Source organism: Caloenas nicobarica, chromosome 13 (genome assembly GCF_036013445.1).
Source record: "Caloenas nicobarica isolate bCalNic1 chromosome 13, bCalNic1.hap1, whole genome shotgun sequence".
Classification (NCBI taxonomy): domain Eukaryota; kingdom Metazoa; phylum Chordata; class Aves; order Columbiformes; family Columbidae; genus Caloenas; species Caloenas nicobarica.
The window spans coordinates 11,117,579-11,138,404 of record NC_088257.1 but is presented as its reverse complement, the minus strand read 5'-3'; the positions used below and the strand labels follow the sequence as shown (position 1 = coordinate 11,138,404).

General features: G+C 41.5%; 1 protein-coding gene across 1 annotated transcript in view; it reads right to left on the bottom strand.

The window, feature by feature from the left end:
* FSTL4 (follistatin like 4) overlaps window positions 1-20,826 on the bottom strand; it is a 220,783-nt gene that overhangs the window by 78,714 nt on the left and 121,243 nt on the right. The window contains exon 6 of the mRNA XM_065644047.1: window positions 20,188-20,308. Within this exon, the coding sequence (XP_065500119.1) occupies window positions 20,188-20,308 (121 nt within the window). The remainder of the gene's footprint in view (window positions 1-20,187; window positions 20,309-20,826) is intronic.

Sequence of the window (20,826 nt, the reverse complement as noted above, 5' to 3'; positions counted from 1 at the left end):
ACTTGTAAAAGAACTTGCAGAATCTGACGTCAGATCTGATGCCTGGAACAAGTTGGGATTTTTTTTTTTTTTGGTCATGGAGCTTTTTACAAGTGGATTAAATCCTTAAACTGCAACCAAATCATTGCTGGAGCCACCTAACCTGAGAGCACAGGGTGATGGAGAAAGAGTTAAATGGAAGGAGGAGAACAAATACTGACAACACAATACTGGAAATTACTTTACAGCAGCAAAAACAACCATGGAAGAGGCTGCCTGGCACCCCTGCCCATGACAGCTGCTTGGTGCCCATGGGTGAGCACAGCAGCCCCGAGTTTCATTTTAGACGTACACTGGCCGTACATTAGAAAAGCTCCACTAACTGCAGTAGTGCCACCAGCTCCACTGATGTTATACATCCTTTGGAATTTAAATGCCTTAAAGCAGCATCACTGCCCGGAGCATCCGAGCCCCTCACACCACATCTGACACACAAAACTGGGGCTCCAAGATGTAATTCTGAGGTTATTATAATTTAATATACCTGGTCAAGAGGCACCCAGCACTCTTGGGCAGTTTGGTTCCCTGCTGTGCTTGGCACTGCACAAGGCATCCAGCCTGAACTATGCGCAAGCCACAAGCTGGGTAATGAAACCCCAGGATTTGTGTGGCTCATGTAAATACATGCAACCCAGAAGTTGTTGCTGCCCCAGACAGTAATTGCTGTGCAAAGTTTACAGCTGAAAGGAAAGCTCTGTGGGAGCAGGGAGCAGCATGGAGCGTGCTGGGAAGGACACGTCTCCCACCCCAGACACACATCTGCCCCTTTTTTTAAATGCTGGGGAAATAAATTTTATTGTAGCAAGAAGCTTAGATAATTTCATCACTGAGGTTAGATGCCTCCTTGGCTGCACTGACTGCTACCTCCAGCAATAATGCCTTAAATCTGCCTGGGCAGGCTTTGATAGCACCGTGATAAAAATGCCTGTGCCCTGTTTATACTCAGCTGCTTCTCCTGCAACAGCTGTGATGAACAACACGTTTGATTTCTCCTTGTATGGAAACACCCTTGCCTGCCATCCCTGTTTGCTCTCGGTGTCTCTCCTCCTGTTAACTGCTGTAAAAGGAGATTCAAAGTTTTCCGGGTATGGCTGGCATCTTCCAGAGGGTTTGCACATCAGTTACCAGCACTTTGGGTCACTGAGATACCGCTGCAATAGTTTTTGCATTTTTGCACCGAGCAGCCTGTGCCCAACGAAGGGCATTTGGACCACGGCTCCCCACTGAAGATCCCTGAGCATCGCTTCTCCGTCCAGCTCACATTCCCATCTCATTTACATCAAGTGAGACAAAGGGATTAGGGCCCATGGGGAGCAGAGAGCCCTAATTTCATTTCATTTAGCCTGTAGTCATGAGACTTCTTTCTCTGTTGAATTATTGCTGGATAGCATTAAGATGTATGGCCTGCCAAATATGTTGAAATGACTTTCTGGTCTCCATCATTACCAGCAGAAAGCTAACAAGATCTGTCCAATCTATCTGAACAGTGATGGGAGGGAGCTGGGAGGAGACGGCAGTATTTAATGAACCAGTAAAGAACTGAGGCTTTCAAGAGAGATGATACACACTAATTAAATAAATACAAAATGGTAACAATGGCATGATTGCCTAGTTATATTTTCACTGCATGCCTCTTCAAAAGAGTTGTCTATTTATTCTCTCTGGTTTCTAGGCAGACACGAGGAATCCCTAAGTGACGCAGTCCTCTGACTGAAGCAATGGCAAAAATTTATTAAAAATACAAAAATCCACGAAGCTGCATAGGACCATGGGCCACTTGTTATCTGCCATCAGAGCAGAACGGTTCATCTAGGACGTATGACAGGGGATCTGACAAAAGAAATCCCACCTCAGGACACATCATGTCTGCAACACACACCACAGGTTTTCACCATCCCCTTAGCTCAGATGCCCAAGCACAACAAGTAAGTATTTTTTTTATTTTTTGGTAAAATATATACCTTATGCAATAAGTAAGGGCCACAAAACCTAGATGGGAAAGCTGCTATGTTTTCTGAAGGGGTAACAGGTAAAGGGAAACAAAAGATAGACAAAATACTAATCCTTTAAAATCTACCATTGTTTGAATTCCTAGAAGTAACGTAATTAAGAAGGAATAGGGAAAATGTTCTTTTATTTTGATGTTAGACAGAACTTCAGACAGTTCACACACCCACTGTGCGCATTTTTTACCAAAACATGGTCAGAGATCCAGTCTTCAGAAAATGCAAGCACGCATTAAAATGGATGCCCGAAAACAGAAAACCAGAGGGGTGTTTTACCTAAAATCACTCAAATTTACTGGGTTTAGCTTGAATTCAGGCTGCCAGAATATCCCCCACTCTTACTCAAGTATCATATTAACCATAAGAAATAATGAAATAAGAGCTGTATTATAATAATTTCAAGCAATTATGGTAGTCAGACTAAATCTGTCTGAAAGGTTCAGGGAACTGTACTTCCAACTTCCAGTCTTTTTCTTTTCTGCATCAGATGATGCAGAAATTGTGAATATATTGCTACATAGCACAAGCAGTGAACAAATTTAGATGAGTCAAACATTTCTGTCGACTTTCAAGAAACACAGGACAGCATCTGATTGAAATGTATCATTTATCTTAATACAACAATACCCAAAGTCAACTGTTTTCCCAAAGTATTCTCTTAACGTATTTCTGCTTGCCCATAGATGCAATAAAAAGCAGCCTACTGAAAGCTTTGCATCCCTCCAAGAAAAGAATAATCTGAAGCAAAAATGAGTACTCTAAACAATTCTAGGCAGTCAATTTGTTAAGCAACCATGCAAGTTACTTCTGCTTGGAGCAACAGAGCATCACCAACAAGAGTTGCAAACTGCTGTGTGAGCTGCATCAGGATTAATTATTTTATATTACAATGTCGGGAAGTAAGGAGAGCAAAAGAATTAAATGGAATTGCTTGAACCATTATTTTTGAAAAATCTGTTACGAAATAAGAACGGATAAGCAGTAGATATCTCATGATTAAGCAGCATGTCCTCCCAGGAAAACTATGATTCACAGCTAAGTCACTCTGCTGTTACAAATTCACACAATAAGAATGCACCTTACTCAACAACAAACATCTGGCTACCTGCTTATGCTTATAAAGGAGCATATCCACCAGCACTGGAACTGAAGCAGCTTTGCCTCATCCAGCACCAGCCCAAGGTGGGTTGACTTTGGTATCTAAGGTGACAGGAGCTCCCAAGGATGCTCTCTGCCTCCGGGGGGGTTAGCAGGACCTTCTCAGTGCTACCCCGACGTGTCTCTAGGCAGTGAACTCATTCTCCAGCATTTCCCCTCAGCTGGGACAAAAAGATAAATTCTGTTTCCTTTTCTGTGGTGTTTTGTTGTTGTTGGTTTTGTTTGTTTGTTTTTGATAAGATTTGGCATATTTAAAACTTTTGCCTCTCACCAAACGTGACTGAAACAAACGGATAGGCTGAACAATTTTGTGGCAGGTGGGAAGGGGAGATGAAGCAAATAGATACCTGCCAAATGCAAGAAAATGATCAATATTGAAATATTGCCATCAGATCCCAGACTGAACCTTTCCAGACAGCCCAGCGAGTCTGAGATGTGGACTCTACCTACCCTGCCCTCCTGGAGGAGAGCTTGCTCTGAAAAAGATATTTTTGTGTGTTCTTATTTGCTGCTTCTAGGCAGGTAATATGATGGGGAAAGACCCATTGTTTGCACTGCCCTGACAAGGCTAGTGATGTAAAGGAACATTGCTGCTTTTTAAAAAATCACCTACAAGGGACCTGACAGGTGGTTCACTTCTATAAATTCAGGTTCACTGATTTAAGGACATAGCCTTGGAGCACAGATGGTACTGCATTCACTTTCTTACTGTTTTTAACAAGAGATGTTATTTTTCTGGCAAACAGGCTGGACAGTCCCATATTCTTCAGGGCAGAGTTACTCAGTTCAGCCTCGGAGGTTTTTTTCAAGGATCCTTTCTTCATCTTTTCCTGCCACTGTTAGAGTAGATTTAGCTGCAGAAGAGGCGAATACAGCTGTTCCCAGATAGCCACAAATATCACCCTGAAACAGCCAGGGCTGGGGAACCACTTCACTCTTTGGTGGCTGCTGCCAGCAGTGCCCAGAGCAGGTCTCACCCCCACGTCTCACTGGTGTGTTACAGCTCTGGTCCAGCACAGTCCTGCTCAGTTCTGGAAACCAGAAGCTGCCTCTTTGCCTTCCTCCACCCAGCCATCCTCATCGCTCCCATTCCTGCAGGGGGATGGCTGGAGTAGCAGCCCCCACATCCCCCTCAATTTTCCTGAACAGAAAGACGTGCCCTAACTCTTGGTGTCCACCAAGACCAAACACTCCCTTATCTTCCTGTACACTCAGGAAGATGGTAATAAATTTCATCTGTCCCCAAAACCATGAGAGCTGCTGCGTACCCAATACACGGTGAATGTTTTTTTCTCTTCTATAAAAATGAAACAATATCCTCTCTTGGAAAAAAACTCATGGTTCATGGTCCTCTAACTTTTATGACCACAATTAGGTTATGTTTATATACTGCAATGAAATAATGGCATTCAAATAATACGAAAATCTGGCACCTCTGTCCTATGGTTCCTTTCTCTTTCTGGCAAAAGAATGGCTTCGAGAGAAAACACCTACAGCAAACACATCATTTTTAAAAATCCAGAGCATGATCCCTTACCTGCTTTGTGAATCACTCCTCAACATTACAGGCACCTCAGCTTTCAAGTTACTCCAGTCCTTGTGTGTGATACACAAGGGTGGCTGTCTCAGACTGCGCTTCTTAACACTTCAGAGAAAGATAAATAGTGGCTGGTGGCAGCGATTCCCCTGGACCCCCCGCTCACACAACAAGCCCATCGGGTGGTGACGAGCGAGCGGTGATGGCAGGGTCATATTCCGGGGAAAAGTCACTCTGAGGCACGTTGAAAATGAAGAAAAAGTAAAGTTTTCTTCAAAAGTTTTTATTTGAACCAGAAGGCAGTGGGGCTTTTTCGAAAAGAAGAAAAAAACAGTGATGCTCAGCATGAAAACCCTTTGCAGCAGCGAGTGACAATGTCATTGTGATGGGATCTGTGTCTGCAAGGGCCACGGCCAGCACCGAGCATCCCCCGTCGCAAAAGGAGCTGCCGTGCTCCGCGTGAAGTTATCGGGATCTTCAGGCACTGGCCCTGCTGCAACACTAATGAGAGACCCTAATGAAAGACTCTAGTGAGAGACCCTAACAGACACCCATTTGGAGCTGCCTGCAGGAAACGGCTCTTAAAAGACATGAAGTATATAAAAAAGTGCACCTCTGGAGGGTGGAAAAAGCAAAAAGGCAAAGACTACTATTAAAAAAACCCCACACAACAAACACTTTTCTGAAAACTGACAGCTTCAGTAAGACTGACAAGAAACCCAAACCCTTCGCCAGCTCTGTGTTCTGTGACATGAAGAGAAGCGGACGGGGGGGGAAGCTGGAATCCCACTTAACAGAGACTTTGATTACTTGAAATGCAAACGCTGTGTAAGCAGCTATGACAGAGGTCATCAGTCCCTTTGCTGCATGCAGTAAAAAAAAGAAAAGAAAAAAAAAAGAAAAAACGTTCACAAAAGGATGAAGAGCAACAAATTTATTGGGTAGTATAATAAAAGATTCCTAGTCAAAATTTGCAGGCAATTTTAGAAGTTAAATCTTAATAATAAAAGAAATTGCAAGAAAGTTACCTACATAGGTCTTGCTATTTCCAGCAGTTCTTCGAACTCATTTTGACGTGTTTGCTCTACAAACTCAGACTCTAACCAGTTTCTTCAGATGACGGGTACAACCCCAGGAAATTTCCTGTTATTCTGATTTAACTAAAACCCTGTGATCTGATGAGACTGTGATGTTGACATTGTAACATTGTTCAAGCATACACAATTATGAATACCTTTTCTAATATATGGATGATTCTCTCCTCCTTGTAGAGGACACATACTCTGCCAGGAAACACCAGTCCCACAGCTACAGATCATGTAAATTCATTGTCTGATAAAAGATACTCTGCTACTTGGCAGGGGCATTTCCACCAGCCAGCACAGGACACACAACCAATGTGATGAGCAGTTATAAGAAAATTACATCACATGAAATCTAGGTGTAGTTCTTGATTTACTGCCCACCAAATTAAGAGAAAAGAAACTCCTGAAGTGTTATCAAGGCAGGGAGATGATGTCCATCCACCGGAGCATTGACACCTCCCATCTGCATACCTTTTTTGAAACCAGCAGAGCTTGCAACCCTTAAATTCTCTCTGACAGAGTCACACCATTATTTCCACATCTCTACCTGCTATAACAAAAGGAACTAATGCTGATGTGGACATGCCTAAGAGGTCTGTAGTACAGTAATGAGTAAACTTGCAACCCTTTTCATGTACAGTACAAATGCATTTCTTTCTGCTCTGGAGAGGACAGGGACATTGGAGACTGCCCAAGACCAGAGGACGAGGAAGACATGGCAAGTCCTGCAACAGATATGGCTAAGAAGGGTTTAAATGGTGAAGAAATGCTGAAGAAATGGCTTCTTTCATACTCTGGTTAGAAAGAGATCTGTGAGAGAAGAGACATAAATTCCTCTCGAATTTTCCAGATTTTCAGTGTCTATGAATTGAAGAGAGATGCTATAGCGCCTGACAACTGAGACCCATCTGCTATTGACACAGAATAATTCCTAAGCATAAAAAAAAAGTCTTAAAAACATCTCTATGCACTGATAGCCATTTTTTTCAAGAGTTATGCAAAGAGAAGGCTTAGAAATTACTTAATTTGCCAAAACGGGAATTGTGCATGTTTTTCTCCTGCCTTCCCTTGAAAACCTTTCCCTTTATTCCCACCAGACTAAACGGAGGCAGGTATAAAAACAAAAAAACCACCTGAGCTAATTGAGAAGAGAAAGTCAGCCAAGTGAAGCGCCAGGTTGGACAGGTGGGTCAGACTAGATAGAAGGAAAAAATTTCTTCCCAGAAAGGGTTGTGAAGCACTGGAACAGGCTGTCCAGGGACGTGGTGGAGTCACCATCCCTGGAGGGGTTTAAAAGGTGCATAGATGAGGCTCTTAGGGACATGGTTTAGTGCCAGAGTTAGGTTATGGTTGGACTTGATGATCCTGAGTGTCTCTTCCAACCAAAATTATTCTATTCTATTCCATTCTATTCCATTCTATTCCATTCTATTTCTATTCTATTCTATTTCTATTCTAATTCTATTCTAATTCGATTCTACTCTACTCTATTCTACTCTATATTAGGTCGCAGCTGCCTGCATGGGCAGCACCTTCCCAGTGCAAACCGGGGAGGCAGCGGCAAAGCTGCAGTGTGCAATGGAACGGCATGTGGGCTCCTGCTTATTGGACCTTATTAGCCCGATGAAGGCAGAGCGGGATTAAAAAAAAAAATAAATAAAAGAATAGCACTTTCTGTTACTCCTCATGCTGTTTTCCTTCCAGGGCTGTCGCTGGTTTATTTATAAGACAGGCTGCTCCAATGAGAGATGTCGTGGCGATTTTACGCAGTGGGCAGAAGAAATGGCTTGAAAGGAGGTTTCTTTGCACTTGAGACCATAAATATTTATAGATAGGTGTGTTGTGACACATGAGCATTTCCTCTTAAATCAAATGAGCTTTAAAACTTATTAAAGTTACAGGCGTATGTGAGGGGAATTATACAGCCAGAGGTCATACCAGCTTAAACCTGGAATAGGCAAAGATCATCAGAGTATGCAGAATTCACATTTCATATACAAACTTGATACAAGAGGTAAGAGATTTACAAGAAATAACATACGTCAAAGCTGGCCACTGCTGGGTTTGCTGGAGACTGAGCCCTGGACATGTCAGCTGGGTGCAGCAGTGCAGCAAAACAGCCCAGACAACTAATTAAATCACACGTCAGCACAGCAAAATCATCTTGCTTAGTTTGAATGATTATTACAAGATAATTGCAAGAGAAACAGTAAGGCTCAGATACCACTTCTACTACCTCGTATCAGCTCTAACAATACCTGTAACATTTATTTGGCTACTTGCAGAGCCCAGCACCAGTCACCTCCACTGCACTGAAACAAATCTGTTATTTCAAGCAACTTAAAATGGTTTTCATGTGACAACTTTTGCAGCTGGAATTTGAAATTAGCTGGGTCTCTCAATCCAGCTCCTGTGGGGCATCGTCCACAAAAACTAATAACAACAACAACAGCAATAATAACCATAGGAAACCAAACATCCCCACAAGTAGTATAACTGCTTCATCAGATATTTCAGCCTCTTCTATGAGCAACTTGTATCTAATCCTCAGAGTAAATTACCCATTGCACTGACAAGAGACACGTAATGAAATTGCTTTGCCACTGGCCCTGTTGGTTTCTTCAAAGTTTCTTTTATTATAGGAATTCAGTGGATCAATTAACACTTAATTGAAGCACTTTTTGTTCCATGGGCAGAAAAACGCTTGCAAAGCCTGATGGAAGATCTGCACATTAGAGAGTTATGGCACCGGAGGATTAAGGCTATGGCTCAGTACAATGAGGTACCACGTCCCCCAGATTTCCTTTTCCCTTCCCTCTTACTTTCTCCTTAAAGGAAATTACACCTGCCAAGTCTTCCCTTGCCTACTGTTTAACAAAAGGAAAGTCGATCAATGATTGCTTGGAGCTGCTGGTCTTCTCCCAGGAGCCACAAGAATGAAGCTAACCTACCACTCTTTTTATTTTTAAAGCTCTTGGACACATGATACCTATTGCAGGGAAAATCTTTTATTCCCCAACGTTGTCTGTTAAAGAGCTCTTACAGAAAAGGAATCCAACTGTTCATTACTTCTATCTGCTCAACACACATTTGATATAATGGTATTAGTGCCTCATTGCAGGGCTTGGAAAGTGAAATCTGAAAAGCAGCTTTTTTGCCATCAGTTTATTTATTTGCTGAAACCCTGTTTATGCCCCAGAATGCAAACCATATTATTTGCAGTTCATGTAATTTATTTAATGCATTACGTTCAAGATGCCACCTGTGCTAATGCATCAAATGAGTAAGTGGGTTACTCTCTATTTAAGAAAGGAGAAAACTATTTTCTCAGCCAAATTCTTCCCACCAATGCACTGGCTGTCACCAAATTCAAGGCGGTGAGGGTGCAGCGTAAGGGAAACATGGATGGGGAGAGCAGGCGGAGACACCAGCAGTGCTCACCTGGATGGCAGCAGCCGAATTTGTTCTTTTGTGCCCTCAGCATCTTTCTCCTTCACGGGAGACGATGACGCTGGAGGGATGCGCTGCTTTCTGGAGGGGTCAGCCCATGAGCAGCCCCTCCAAGCACCCACAGGTTTATATTTCTGCCACGTCAATGTTTTGCTGTTGCCACAAAACTCCTGTCTGGCACAGAAAATGCACTTCCATTGTCTTTAAAAGCTATTTGACTTGGTAGGTGGCCATGTAGCACTGTGAGATTAATGCATGCTATGTCCATTAGAAATTGCTTTCATCTTCCATTCAGCTATAGCTGTTGGATGTCAATGTATTAATTACAATTCACGGTGCCTGTTCATCACATTACACTGAAGTATTCAATAAATACCAATTAACATATTGGAGTCTTTCCATGAGTGTTTCTTGCCTGACTTGGAGTGAATGGGCTCATAAAAATATATCTTAAAAAAAATAAGTAGGATAATAGCATATTTAGACTCATACACATCTCATATTTTAGTAGACAATTGGTTAGTAAAGTGCATTAAAAGAAAAACAACTCTATTAGTCCTGCCGAAGATGTATTGCGCCTCACAGCGGATTCCAAAGTAGCCTATCTAGGAGACACACGAGTATTTTTTGTGGTTTATACTTCGCTGAATATATACCGTTGGTGAAAAAACACAATAATATTAGTGTTACACTAAGTGGAGATGTGTTCTCTAAAACATTCGGAATACATATCCATTTTATACCTTCTTAAGCCTGTAAATTACCATATGGGCTTTCTCAGGGGCTGGATGTGATTTTGGTGGCTACTACGGTGTTACATGAATTAAGACAGACAGAGCAGATTTTTATGCTGTTTACTGCAGGAGAACCTGGCACAGAGCTCTTTTTGTTGCTACAATAAACTTCAGTCCCCTGAAGAGAAAAGATTGAAGGCAACAGCCTCTGATATCAGTAATGACCAAATGCAACCAGATGTTATCACTACTTCTGGAACAACTTTGCCTCCAGGTCCTGCAGGAATATAAACCCTGTCTAGTGATGCCTGCATATCGGCTACAGATGCCAGGACTGCCATATTCTTGTTTGGGCTTTTAGGGCAAAAAAAGGAGCTTTGGTCCCACATGTTTTGGTCTGTTCATGAACCTGGGTTGCCCTGTTGCAGGAAGCCGTGCAGGACGGGAAGGTCCATGCCTCCCAGCCCAGCCAAGGCGTCCTCAACACTCAACCATCGTAACAAAGAAATGAGATTCCCATCCTGCCAATCAGGCCCTGCCAGATAGTTCATTTTTAACTTCATTCCTGTAAACCGCAGGAAATTGTAACTTTACATGTGGACTTAGACCCACAAATGAGCAGTCATTCTCTAGGGGAACCCTCTCTGAGGCATGTAAACCACCAGGTTTTGGGGAAGATGCTGAGGAGCAGGCAACACAGCACGTGATCCTCCAGTTTCACCACAGAAGCATCAGCAAATGCTTTTCCTTCAGCTCCCAATTTCATTAAGGGCATTTGAGAGGGCTGTGCTAACAGACAGGTGAGATACCCAGAACAATATCAAGCCTGGACCAGCAGCAGTAGCGCTAAGCAGATTGCTAAGGGCTCCGTGCACAGCTCCTGGATTTTCACAGCAGAAATGGCATGTTTTTTCCCCCGACCAGCAATGGGTTCCTTAGATCAGTAGCCTTTCAGAGGTGAGCAGAATACAAAAGGAAGACATTTGCGCAGCAAAAATTTTGTGAGTCCAAGATCTATCAAGTAATAGCTGGGAGGTGGTATACGAAAAATACATATATAGCAACTTTGCTGTAAAAACAAACAGTCCAGTGGCACTGCCTGAAGTTGGCCAATACAGTGTCATGACTGGCAATGGCTCCTGGGTTTTCACAATTCAAGGTCAAAATAATCCGGCTTTTTTTTTTTGCTTCCATGTATGCACACCAGGACAGCGGTCCAGGCTGCAGGAACAGTCCCAGCAAAGGGGGAGTGACGGACCACCCCACTTCACAGTAGTACCAAACACTGGGGAAAGCTGAATTTTCTCCATGATTAAAAATGAAGCATGAATGACATGGAGGATCAGGTCACAGAGCCAGATAGGAGAACAAAAACACAGGAAAAGTTGGTCTGGGCAGCATCTTTCAGGGGAAAAACTTCAAAACCGGTCTCTAGCAGAAAGCAACTTCGCGGCAGCTCCATCAGACCGGAGCCCTGCACTGAAACTACGTGAAATCAGGCTGTGGGAAAACCCTGAAAAACACAGTTCATGTCAAAATACAGCCTGAAAGTGTATTTTAAATGTTAGCCTGCTCTTTCAAGCTCTCAATTCTCCCATTTAATTCCAAATTTAAAAGGTGCGTAAACCTCATGGAATCACAGGGTGAGGATATTTCTATTCTCTCTTTTTCATCCTGCTTCTTTTTTGGTGCTTTGCTTGGAAACTCCTGTCGTTCCCACTCTCTGTTCTGTCCCTCTCTGCACTCCACCGCCACTCCAGCAGTTTTTGGGGACCGACGCACAGTGCTGCAAACCGACGCCAGGTTCCAGCCGTCCCCAGAGCAGGACACTGCTCTGAGTGTTTCCGTGCCCAGGAGGATGCCTGTGACCCTTTCTACCACATTATTCAGATTTGCATGATGAACACGATGACAAACACAAACAAAAAAGCTGCGTATACTTAGCATACATTTTTTTGGGGCAAATCACAGTCACCAATTACATCTCCAAGCTGCAAGTTTCTATTATAATAATACTGGTGGGATGTCAGCGCCCGGACTGTGGTGAAAATTATAGGATTTAAGTGTGGCTTAAAGCATGAGTTCAGTGGCACCTGTACTTGCTGGTTTGCAGAAGGAGAAACAAAAATTCTGCAGATGTATTTTATACACTGCAGAGGGAAAATGTGACGGCAGAAGCGGTGCTTTGGAGGCAGGGCAGGCCTGAGCTCCGAGTTATTTATTTCTATCGACGGCTCTTGATGTTCTTTCTGAAGTTCTGATCATCAAGAAACTTGAGAATGAGCTTTTTATGATGGTGCTAAAGCCAGACTTTGGCAACAGCCGCGTTTCACCTCAAATCCTGATGCCACTGAAGCATCTCTGAAGCTTTTTACTTTTCTCTATAGGCTGGCACCGGTTTTTATTATTTTTGGAAGTATTAAAGCTGAACGAACCTTTGAGTCCAGCTTATTCAATTTCCTACAGCTATTTTTTTCAGCATCTATCTGGACATCCTGGATTTGTCAAGAAGATTTTCTCCTGTGAAGAACATAAAATAAAAACATCTCAGCTGTGGCTCTACATAAATCGTATAATTGCTCTGAGGATACGCACTGTACTTGGTAATTTTCTGGTGGCTGCTCTGGCATTTTGATTAAAAAATTAGCACTGCAGCTCTGTAGTGCTATCCAATATCAATAAAGTACGTGCTAAATGAACTAAGAACTGGCTGATGGACAGATCTGAAAAAAACATTTCTCAGAGGGGACCACTCAAATGGGGCCATTTCTAGTGGTACCACGTGAAGAGTCGTCCAAAGCACCAATCTGTTTGACATCTCCACTGAGATCTGGAACGAACACAAATCCCAGCTGATATTACAAACACCAGAGAGTGATGGAGTGGAAGGCAGGACTGAGGTACTGAGCTTTTTGGCTTGGCCAGGAACCTGTGCCCACGGACAATCAAGTATTTTAATATAATCACATCCACAGTTACAAATAACACATTGACCACATGTCCAGGAATGAGGAATGCACGACAGAACCATACAATGAAAACCAGACGAAGTAACTAATCCAGCCCCAACTTTTAGCAGGGAAAAAGGGTCAATAAGCGACAAAATACACAACAGTGACCAAAGACCAGTGAGATCCCTGCCTGGGTGGTGGGGAAAGGCAATAACAGCATATGGGAGATTCCACCTTCCGCATTGATGCTGGTGGTGCGGAACCTAAAAGGCACCATGAGCTACCCATGACAAATACAACATGAATCAGGAGTGGTAGTTGCAGTAGATACATCTGCGACAGATGTTAGAGAGACATTTCTGATACATTAAGGAACATTTTTGGCTTAAAAGCTATGAATCTGCTAAACTGGCCCAAGAGAAGAGGAAGAACACACAGGCGGAGAAGCAATTCAAATCATCTGTGAGATGCCTGAAAAGGCAAAGGAAGAGAACATCCACAGCAGCTTTCCTTAGATGAAAGCAGATTTCAAAAGGAAAAAAATCTAGCAATTACCCACTAGGAAAAACAGGTAGAGAAAACAAGAGGAAAGCAGCAGCTAAGACGTTCCAGTTTGTATGTAATAAAAGAAGACCTAGGAAAGCCTGGCCAGGATGCTACCATATCACGCCTTTTGACTTCACGTAAAATCCTACGCATTTTAACTATGATTTTCCCCGTTTTTAGTGAAAAGACATTTTTGCCTCATGGCTATGCTGCATTTGCTTCACAAATTCCTCAGAAAGACAGACTTCGAAAAAAATAAAAGTAAATGCAATGCAGAAAAGTTTGGATCCAACTTTCAGAAAGAGCATCTGCTTTTGCAAGGCCAGAACGAAGCCCTAGGAAAGCCTGCAATTCCACACTCCCAGCTCACTGACAAATCAAATTACACCTTTTAGAGCTCTACCGATGTGATCTGAAGGGGCACATGCATGTCTAGAACTGTCAGCTGTTTTATGATCTCACCAGTATTTGTATTTGCTGTTCACTGACGTAATTTTTTATCTGCAAGCAAGTGAAAAAGTGAAAATTTGTGTCTGTGAAATTGTTTCAGTGAACATTGCCAGATTGGATCAAATAATTTTTGAGAAATAGTATTTGCCTGGTTTTATGTGCCAGTGAGTCACTCATAAGTACTTCTAAATATTTAAACATTCTACTCCTGCAAGTGTGTGTAGATATTTGTTATGGTTTGTATTACACCACCTTTCAAACACCACTCCACACTGCAAATCCTTGCATTTAAAACCAAGATTAACAAATCAATGTGCCCTGAAGAGCATTTTAAAATCACCAGTACATTGTATCCTCGTGAGTTTTCTTTGCAATTTGTAGACAATAGATTTCTGATAACAACCTGTAATTAGCTCATTTTCTCTTATCCAATCGTTACATATTAAGACAACTGACATTTTGCAGATGGTATCTTTTGAAATTAGATATATTTGAAAAACTACTAGAGTTTGGCAACTCACACTTGAACGCACCGATTCCGGCACGCAACTGATACAACTGCACAGAAAGAAACAACAAAACAGTGTCAGATACTCTCTCTGCCTTTTCCTGAAAATATCTGGACAGCAATTCTTGACCAAAAAGCATGAAATCACAATAATTTTAACCATGTCTACAGTTGCCATTAATTTTACCCAAATCTTATTTCAGGAGACTCTGTTAATTCAAATCATAATGCCAAAATGTATAAACTACGCAGAGTACACCACTCAACAGCAAACCTGGCTAGATGAATGAATATCTGATCTTAACACAGCAACATTCGCTTTTTGGCCTAAGGCAAAACCATGTCCCCCTTTCCACCCTTAAAGACGCATCCACATGCAATATATTTTTTACTGATCTGAGCATTCTTAGTTTTTTCTGTGGAACCACATTTTAGCATTTGCAACATTTTTGCTTAGAATAAATTTGTCTTTCTTGCTACAGATCAATTATGCGTTTGGAGCATCAGCCCACGCACAGGGAGCCCCTGAGCATGGGTTTCTATCGCCGCTTTACTGAGGTGCTGCATCCACCTACAGCTCAACACTGCCAGATCAGTCCTAATAAAGCCTAAATACCTAATAAAGCCTAAATACCCAGTACAGGATCACAGCTTGGTTGTGGAAACACCGGTTACTAAGTGCTGTGTCAGTGACTTGAACGCCTGTTGGTTTTTTTCCCATCATCTCAGCCAGTCTGCACCTACTATAGAAATACGCTAAATGCTTTAAATTTCTGCCTTTTGTTTCTTTTTTTTTTTTTTTTAACTTTTAGTTTTGTTTGTGCTATAAGATTGCACTATTAAATTCATCATTCTAGAAGACACCCCGTAAGTTGCCTTTATCCTCAGTAACACGGCTGCACACCGTTCCTGGAGGCAAGCAGGGACGGGTTGCTTTGGGCAGCTGAAGGAAACTTCATCTCTTTCACATCACCTCTAACACTGCCTCAAACCGAAAGGAGAGGCCAGCGCTCCCCCGCCTGCTACGGCGTGTTTGAAGTTTAGATATCCCATAGCTCACAGAAGAAGCAAATCAATGTTGGTAAGCTAATAAATTATTTCCAAGTTTGTACCAATATCTGCAGCAACATGAAAGAAAAATCACATACCAGGGAGACTGCAGCCGGAGAGGCAGAGCATGGTGCACAAATTGTCAATATTTTAGGCCTGTGATGTGATCCTGTACACAACTGTTGCTACAACACTGCTTAAGAGAACACCTCAAGCAAAACGTTTTATCTCACAATATAGTTGTCCAATATAATTAACCAGGCTTGACCAATCTAGCTGGAAAGTAGTAGTGACAAACACCCAACCCTACGTGCCATGTCATTGAGGAGAACAGCTTCGTAAAGATGTGAGTAAACACTTCACCTGAACACAGAATTTACACATCCAATTTCTGTTGGAATAGCTGGCTCGCTATGTGTACGTGGAGTACATATTATTATTATGGATGCATTTTTCTAAATATGGGTGCTCATTTCCCTCACACAGAATTTATTTCTCACCTTCCTTGAGATGAGATGTCTATCCAGAATACATACACTTCTTAAAGCTTCCTTCCTCATCAACAACTCCTTCCCTCTCCCACCTCTTTGATCAATCTTAAAGACAGGTAAAAAAGGAAAATCGGAACTAACACTGAATCAGAGAAGAATGCAAACTTCTTTTAAGGAGCATAACAGCATCATAAGAGGAAGTTTAAGAGAAGAACACATGGATCCTGCAGCCTCTTCTGCATCCATTCTTGCATGAAATATGCTCCTTCTAAACAATATCTGTGTTCTTTAGATATTAAGATATCCATAGATGATAACATATCGCTCGCCTTGGCGAAACAGCAATTTTCTGTCTACATGTAACATATAGGCACAAATGATTGGGAAATAATGACTGGACTGAAAATCAACAATTCAGTATTTTTCCTTCAAACTGTCTTTGTCTCTTCTTTTTTTTTTCAGCCAGATATGACATCAAGGATCTCAAAACATTGCTGCAGAGCCCCTAGAAACTGTGTGATACATCAGCCTTTAAGAGCCATGCTGGGAAGTGCAAGGCACCCTCAGTTGGTCATGATGGCATCGAGATAGGGAAATTATCTTGGGCATAATTTCTAACCTGACCTGATGAAATATTCCTGGTCTTTTATGCAATCTCAGTCAAAAACCTTTCTAAACCCAGCGTGACCTACTGGGAAGAGATGCTGTGGGGCAGCAAAGATGCCTGCAAAAGGCCTTTTCTGTGCTTTCAGAAATGTAACGAAATGCAAGAGCCAGCTGTGAGAAGGGGATGTTGGTTAGGAGAGCGCTCCGATTGCCAATGAGCTAGAATTTAAGCGGATTTTGTTGTAGGGTTAACAACTTCTTATTAGCTAAACAATGTTGACAAGATAAAGTCATTTTGATGGAATGCATGTTTTCCCTCTCTTTGACATATTTGTATTACAAATTGACCTGTCCACATTGATGATAATATAGATCTACAAGACTATAGTGATTTTTTTCTTTCTTCGGGTAGGCTTTCACATTAGCCAGATTGCTACTTTCCCATTAGGGAAGACAACAGGATTGCCAAAAGTGACATGCCTAATTCTAATGACCTCCAGACAGATACGGTTCCAGAAGTTATATCCAAAAATCACTCATCTGAGCATATTTAAAGTATGACTCAGCTGGGTGATGTGCTTGCCAACTCACCAGACCATCTCCATGTTGATTAATCAGACACATGCTCTGCCTTAGCTCTTATGACAACTAAGCCTTTCATTTCTTACTCATTTATTGAATCTTTGTGACAATATAAATACAACAGACAAATACACTTGCTAGTACACTCTATATTTTTGGAATGTGAAAAATCTTGAGATCATATTAAAAATCACTTTTTTAATTATGGTCCTGAGCCTGCTTACCTAAAACAATTTATTAATGAGAAATTAGAAGACACCTACAAGTTGTGCTTGCCAGACCTGCCAGGAGAGCATTTCATTGGTCTCATACATTACTTACGTATGATTAAGGTGATTTGAAAAGTGATACTTAAATCCTGTGTTAATAGATATTTCTAGTCCTCCTCATACATGCAAGCAAACTCCTAAAAGGTATATTCTTGGCATTCAGGAACAAAAGAACTTTCAGAAAACCAGAAGAAACATGATGGGGTAGGCCACCATTTCTGTCCGTAATCCGAAACCGTGCACTAGGATGTGTATGGAAATTACTAGCGTGACTAGAAATTATTATTAAAATAATATTAGATGTAGTGCGCGTAAGGGCAAAACCACATTTCAGAAAAGGTAAGAGATTGGATTTTTCTCATCCATGCATTTTTCATTCATTTGCAGCTGATCAACATGGACGGGAATCAAAAATGCCCTTTGAATCTCTGTGGGTCTTGGAGAAAGCAGAGACACACACGGAGTGAGAGGGAGAGACTATTTTGTGGCTCCGTAAGTTACAGAAAAGCCATGAGACTATTTAAAATAAAATGTAACTTCTAAAGCAGCACAGGAATGACAAATTGGAAAGCTCTTCACGTTATCAAGGTCATCTTCAAACCTTTCCAACACTGCAACACGATACCAGGGCACGGCGCACTAAAACATGTAACTCAGTTTTTGAGAGGATAAATTAGATTGAGACTTTCTGATGTCACTGAATTCTAGTAATTATGTTCCTCGGTTTGCTGAGCAGCCATCCCCGCAGTCTGCTGCCAGCATGTAGAAATGAGTGACTTGGGTGAATTTCAAGCAACAAAAAGATCATCCTAACAGGCCAAAAATATGAAAAATGTGCAGGATGTCGCACCTTTAAACTACTACTCCAAGCCAAATTCTGTCTCATAACAAGGCAGAAATTCATAAACACTTAAGGACTGCAAACCAAAGTGTGCACTTAAGACAAGTGTTTGAAGTATTTTTGAGCGTTTTTCCTACATTGTGTAATAAAAGAAAAATATATACTTTCACCAAGCACTAAAGTTTGCTTACGCAGTCCCCAAAATTTCAAAAGTTGCAGGCAATGAACTTTGCTTTTAAATGAAAAGCTGATGAGCCATTAACCCAACTTGATAAAAGCAGACATTCTGGGAAAATCGCAAATGGAGAAGTCAGGCTGATTTTCAGCTTCAGATGGAGGACAATTCTCTTCATATACAAAACCCTTTCGATAGACACTCATTGTTACGCCTTGGGTTTTGTTACTAAATTTTTGCAGTTTATCGATTACTATCTCTATTCATTGGCTAATATTTTGTACCTGTCTTATTTTCATTGTCTACTTAAAATTCACTGAACTGAAAACTCATACAAATGACTCTTGGAATTTAGCTTCGAGTTGCTGTGACTTTGAGAACCCATTGATCCAAATATGCTCCCAAATAACTACGTGTCAAGCCTTTATAGCTGGGTTAATTCACTTTATGGCCTTCTTAATGTATGCGTTTTTATGTTTTACTGTATATCTACTGGTTTGAGTGTGCTGTGTTGAATTAAATGCATATGCAGTTCAAACAGGTCCAAAGTGACGACTGGGGGCAATTTAAAAGCACTTTAAACATTATTATTCAAAGATTTTTTTTTTTTTTAAACCAAGAAGCCGAAGTCAAGAAAACAGAAACCACTCTCTTTAGAAAAGAGGATCTTTGGCAAAAATAGAAGATCTGCGTTAGCATCGTTGCTTGCCAAAGACCATCAACAAGGCAAGTGCTGGTGTGGGGCATATGGTGACTCTTACACCCAACCAGCATTTCCCACCAAGCAGGCACTGGAGCCCTAGTTTAGAAAAGGAAATTAAGAGCTACTGAAATTACTTTGTCTATAAAAGGCCATATGCAAAGATTAGAGATTCTAGCTTCAGAGGTAACCAGCTTGCTATCGGCCTTTGGCCTGCACTCAGCAGTTCAATGGTTGAATCTTGCTTTTGTTTAAAAGAGTATTCATCACATACAAGTATTCTGTAGCTCACTATCCTTATTGTTGAATAAACTCCCACATTTTCTCTTTTTTAGTGTCCCAAAGGGACAGGCATCAATAAAACTTTCTGTCATTCAGGTGAAGGAGACAATGTGGGCCTGCTCCAGGGAACAACTTCAATGAATGTGTACCTTGAAGTATGAACATAAAGTTATGAAGATACATGGGATAATACAAATACTTATTTTTTCGCACTGTTTAAGAAGCTCAGTGATCTAGGGATCCTTGCAAATGGTGCTGAGATATGGACTGAGATCACACACCGTAATCCATTTACTAACATGGAAACTAAATGCAGAAAACATCATTGCCAGGCAGAATACTCAGTGAAACACCTTCCCCACAGCAAACTAACTCACATTGCCGCACTTAGACAGCTTCCAACCCTGTTTCCTCAGGGTTATTCAGAAACCACATACTCAGGTCTACAGACATGGCCAGTTCAACAACATCTCTCCACTGTCAACAACAAGCAGCACAACAAGATACACAAGAAAACAATAAGCCCCACATGATTTTACCAACCTCCTAGCTCATGCTTATTTTTTGGAGAACAGTAACCTTTAGAAACAAGCCTTCCATAGTATTTTCACAGCATTAAATACAAAAAGGGATTCTTTTTGCCGACCATGTCTGGGAATACAACATTGCCATCGCAGATGTTCAAATGCTATCAACACCCAGGACAGATAAAAGCCTCAGGACTCACGGAATGCTGTATAGAGCTCCTGCAGGGTTAAGTGACCGTCATTGTTGTAATCATCAAACCGGAGAAGGTCTTCTAGTGTACAATCCAATAAATCATCTTCCAGGTCCTCCTTCTTCATTAGCTGTAGCAAAGAGAACAGGTAATCTTACATATAATGTAAAGTGACAGACTGCCGTCCCAGCTCACCCAGCAGATTTTCCACTAAATGCTCTTTGGGGAGATATAGATATATTGTATCTATCATTATGTATTTGCTTTTTATCAAGGTAACAACAGATATTCGCATTCCTGTAGCGCTTCGTGGGCCATGTACTGGTGAGGGTGAGGAGCCTCTTCCTTCAGCAGCAGCACAGAAACGCATTTTCCCTTCACAAATGTATTGAAAAATAAATACTCAACAGGGAAGAAGGAAAGTCTGTTTTTCCCTCTCTCCTGTGTAGGTAAGGACAAAAATTGTATTCCTTACTTTTAGGACTAGAATGGGCAAGAGTGGATGGTGTGTTCAACACTAACGTGTTTTTCCAGCCTCTGACAATTTTTTTCTCGTGTATTGTAAACATTTCACACATTCCACATTAAAAATGAAGAGAGCTTTAGACATCATATATCCAAGTTAGCAAATAGCCAAAATCAGACCTA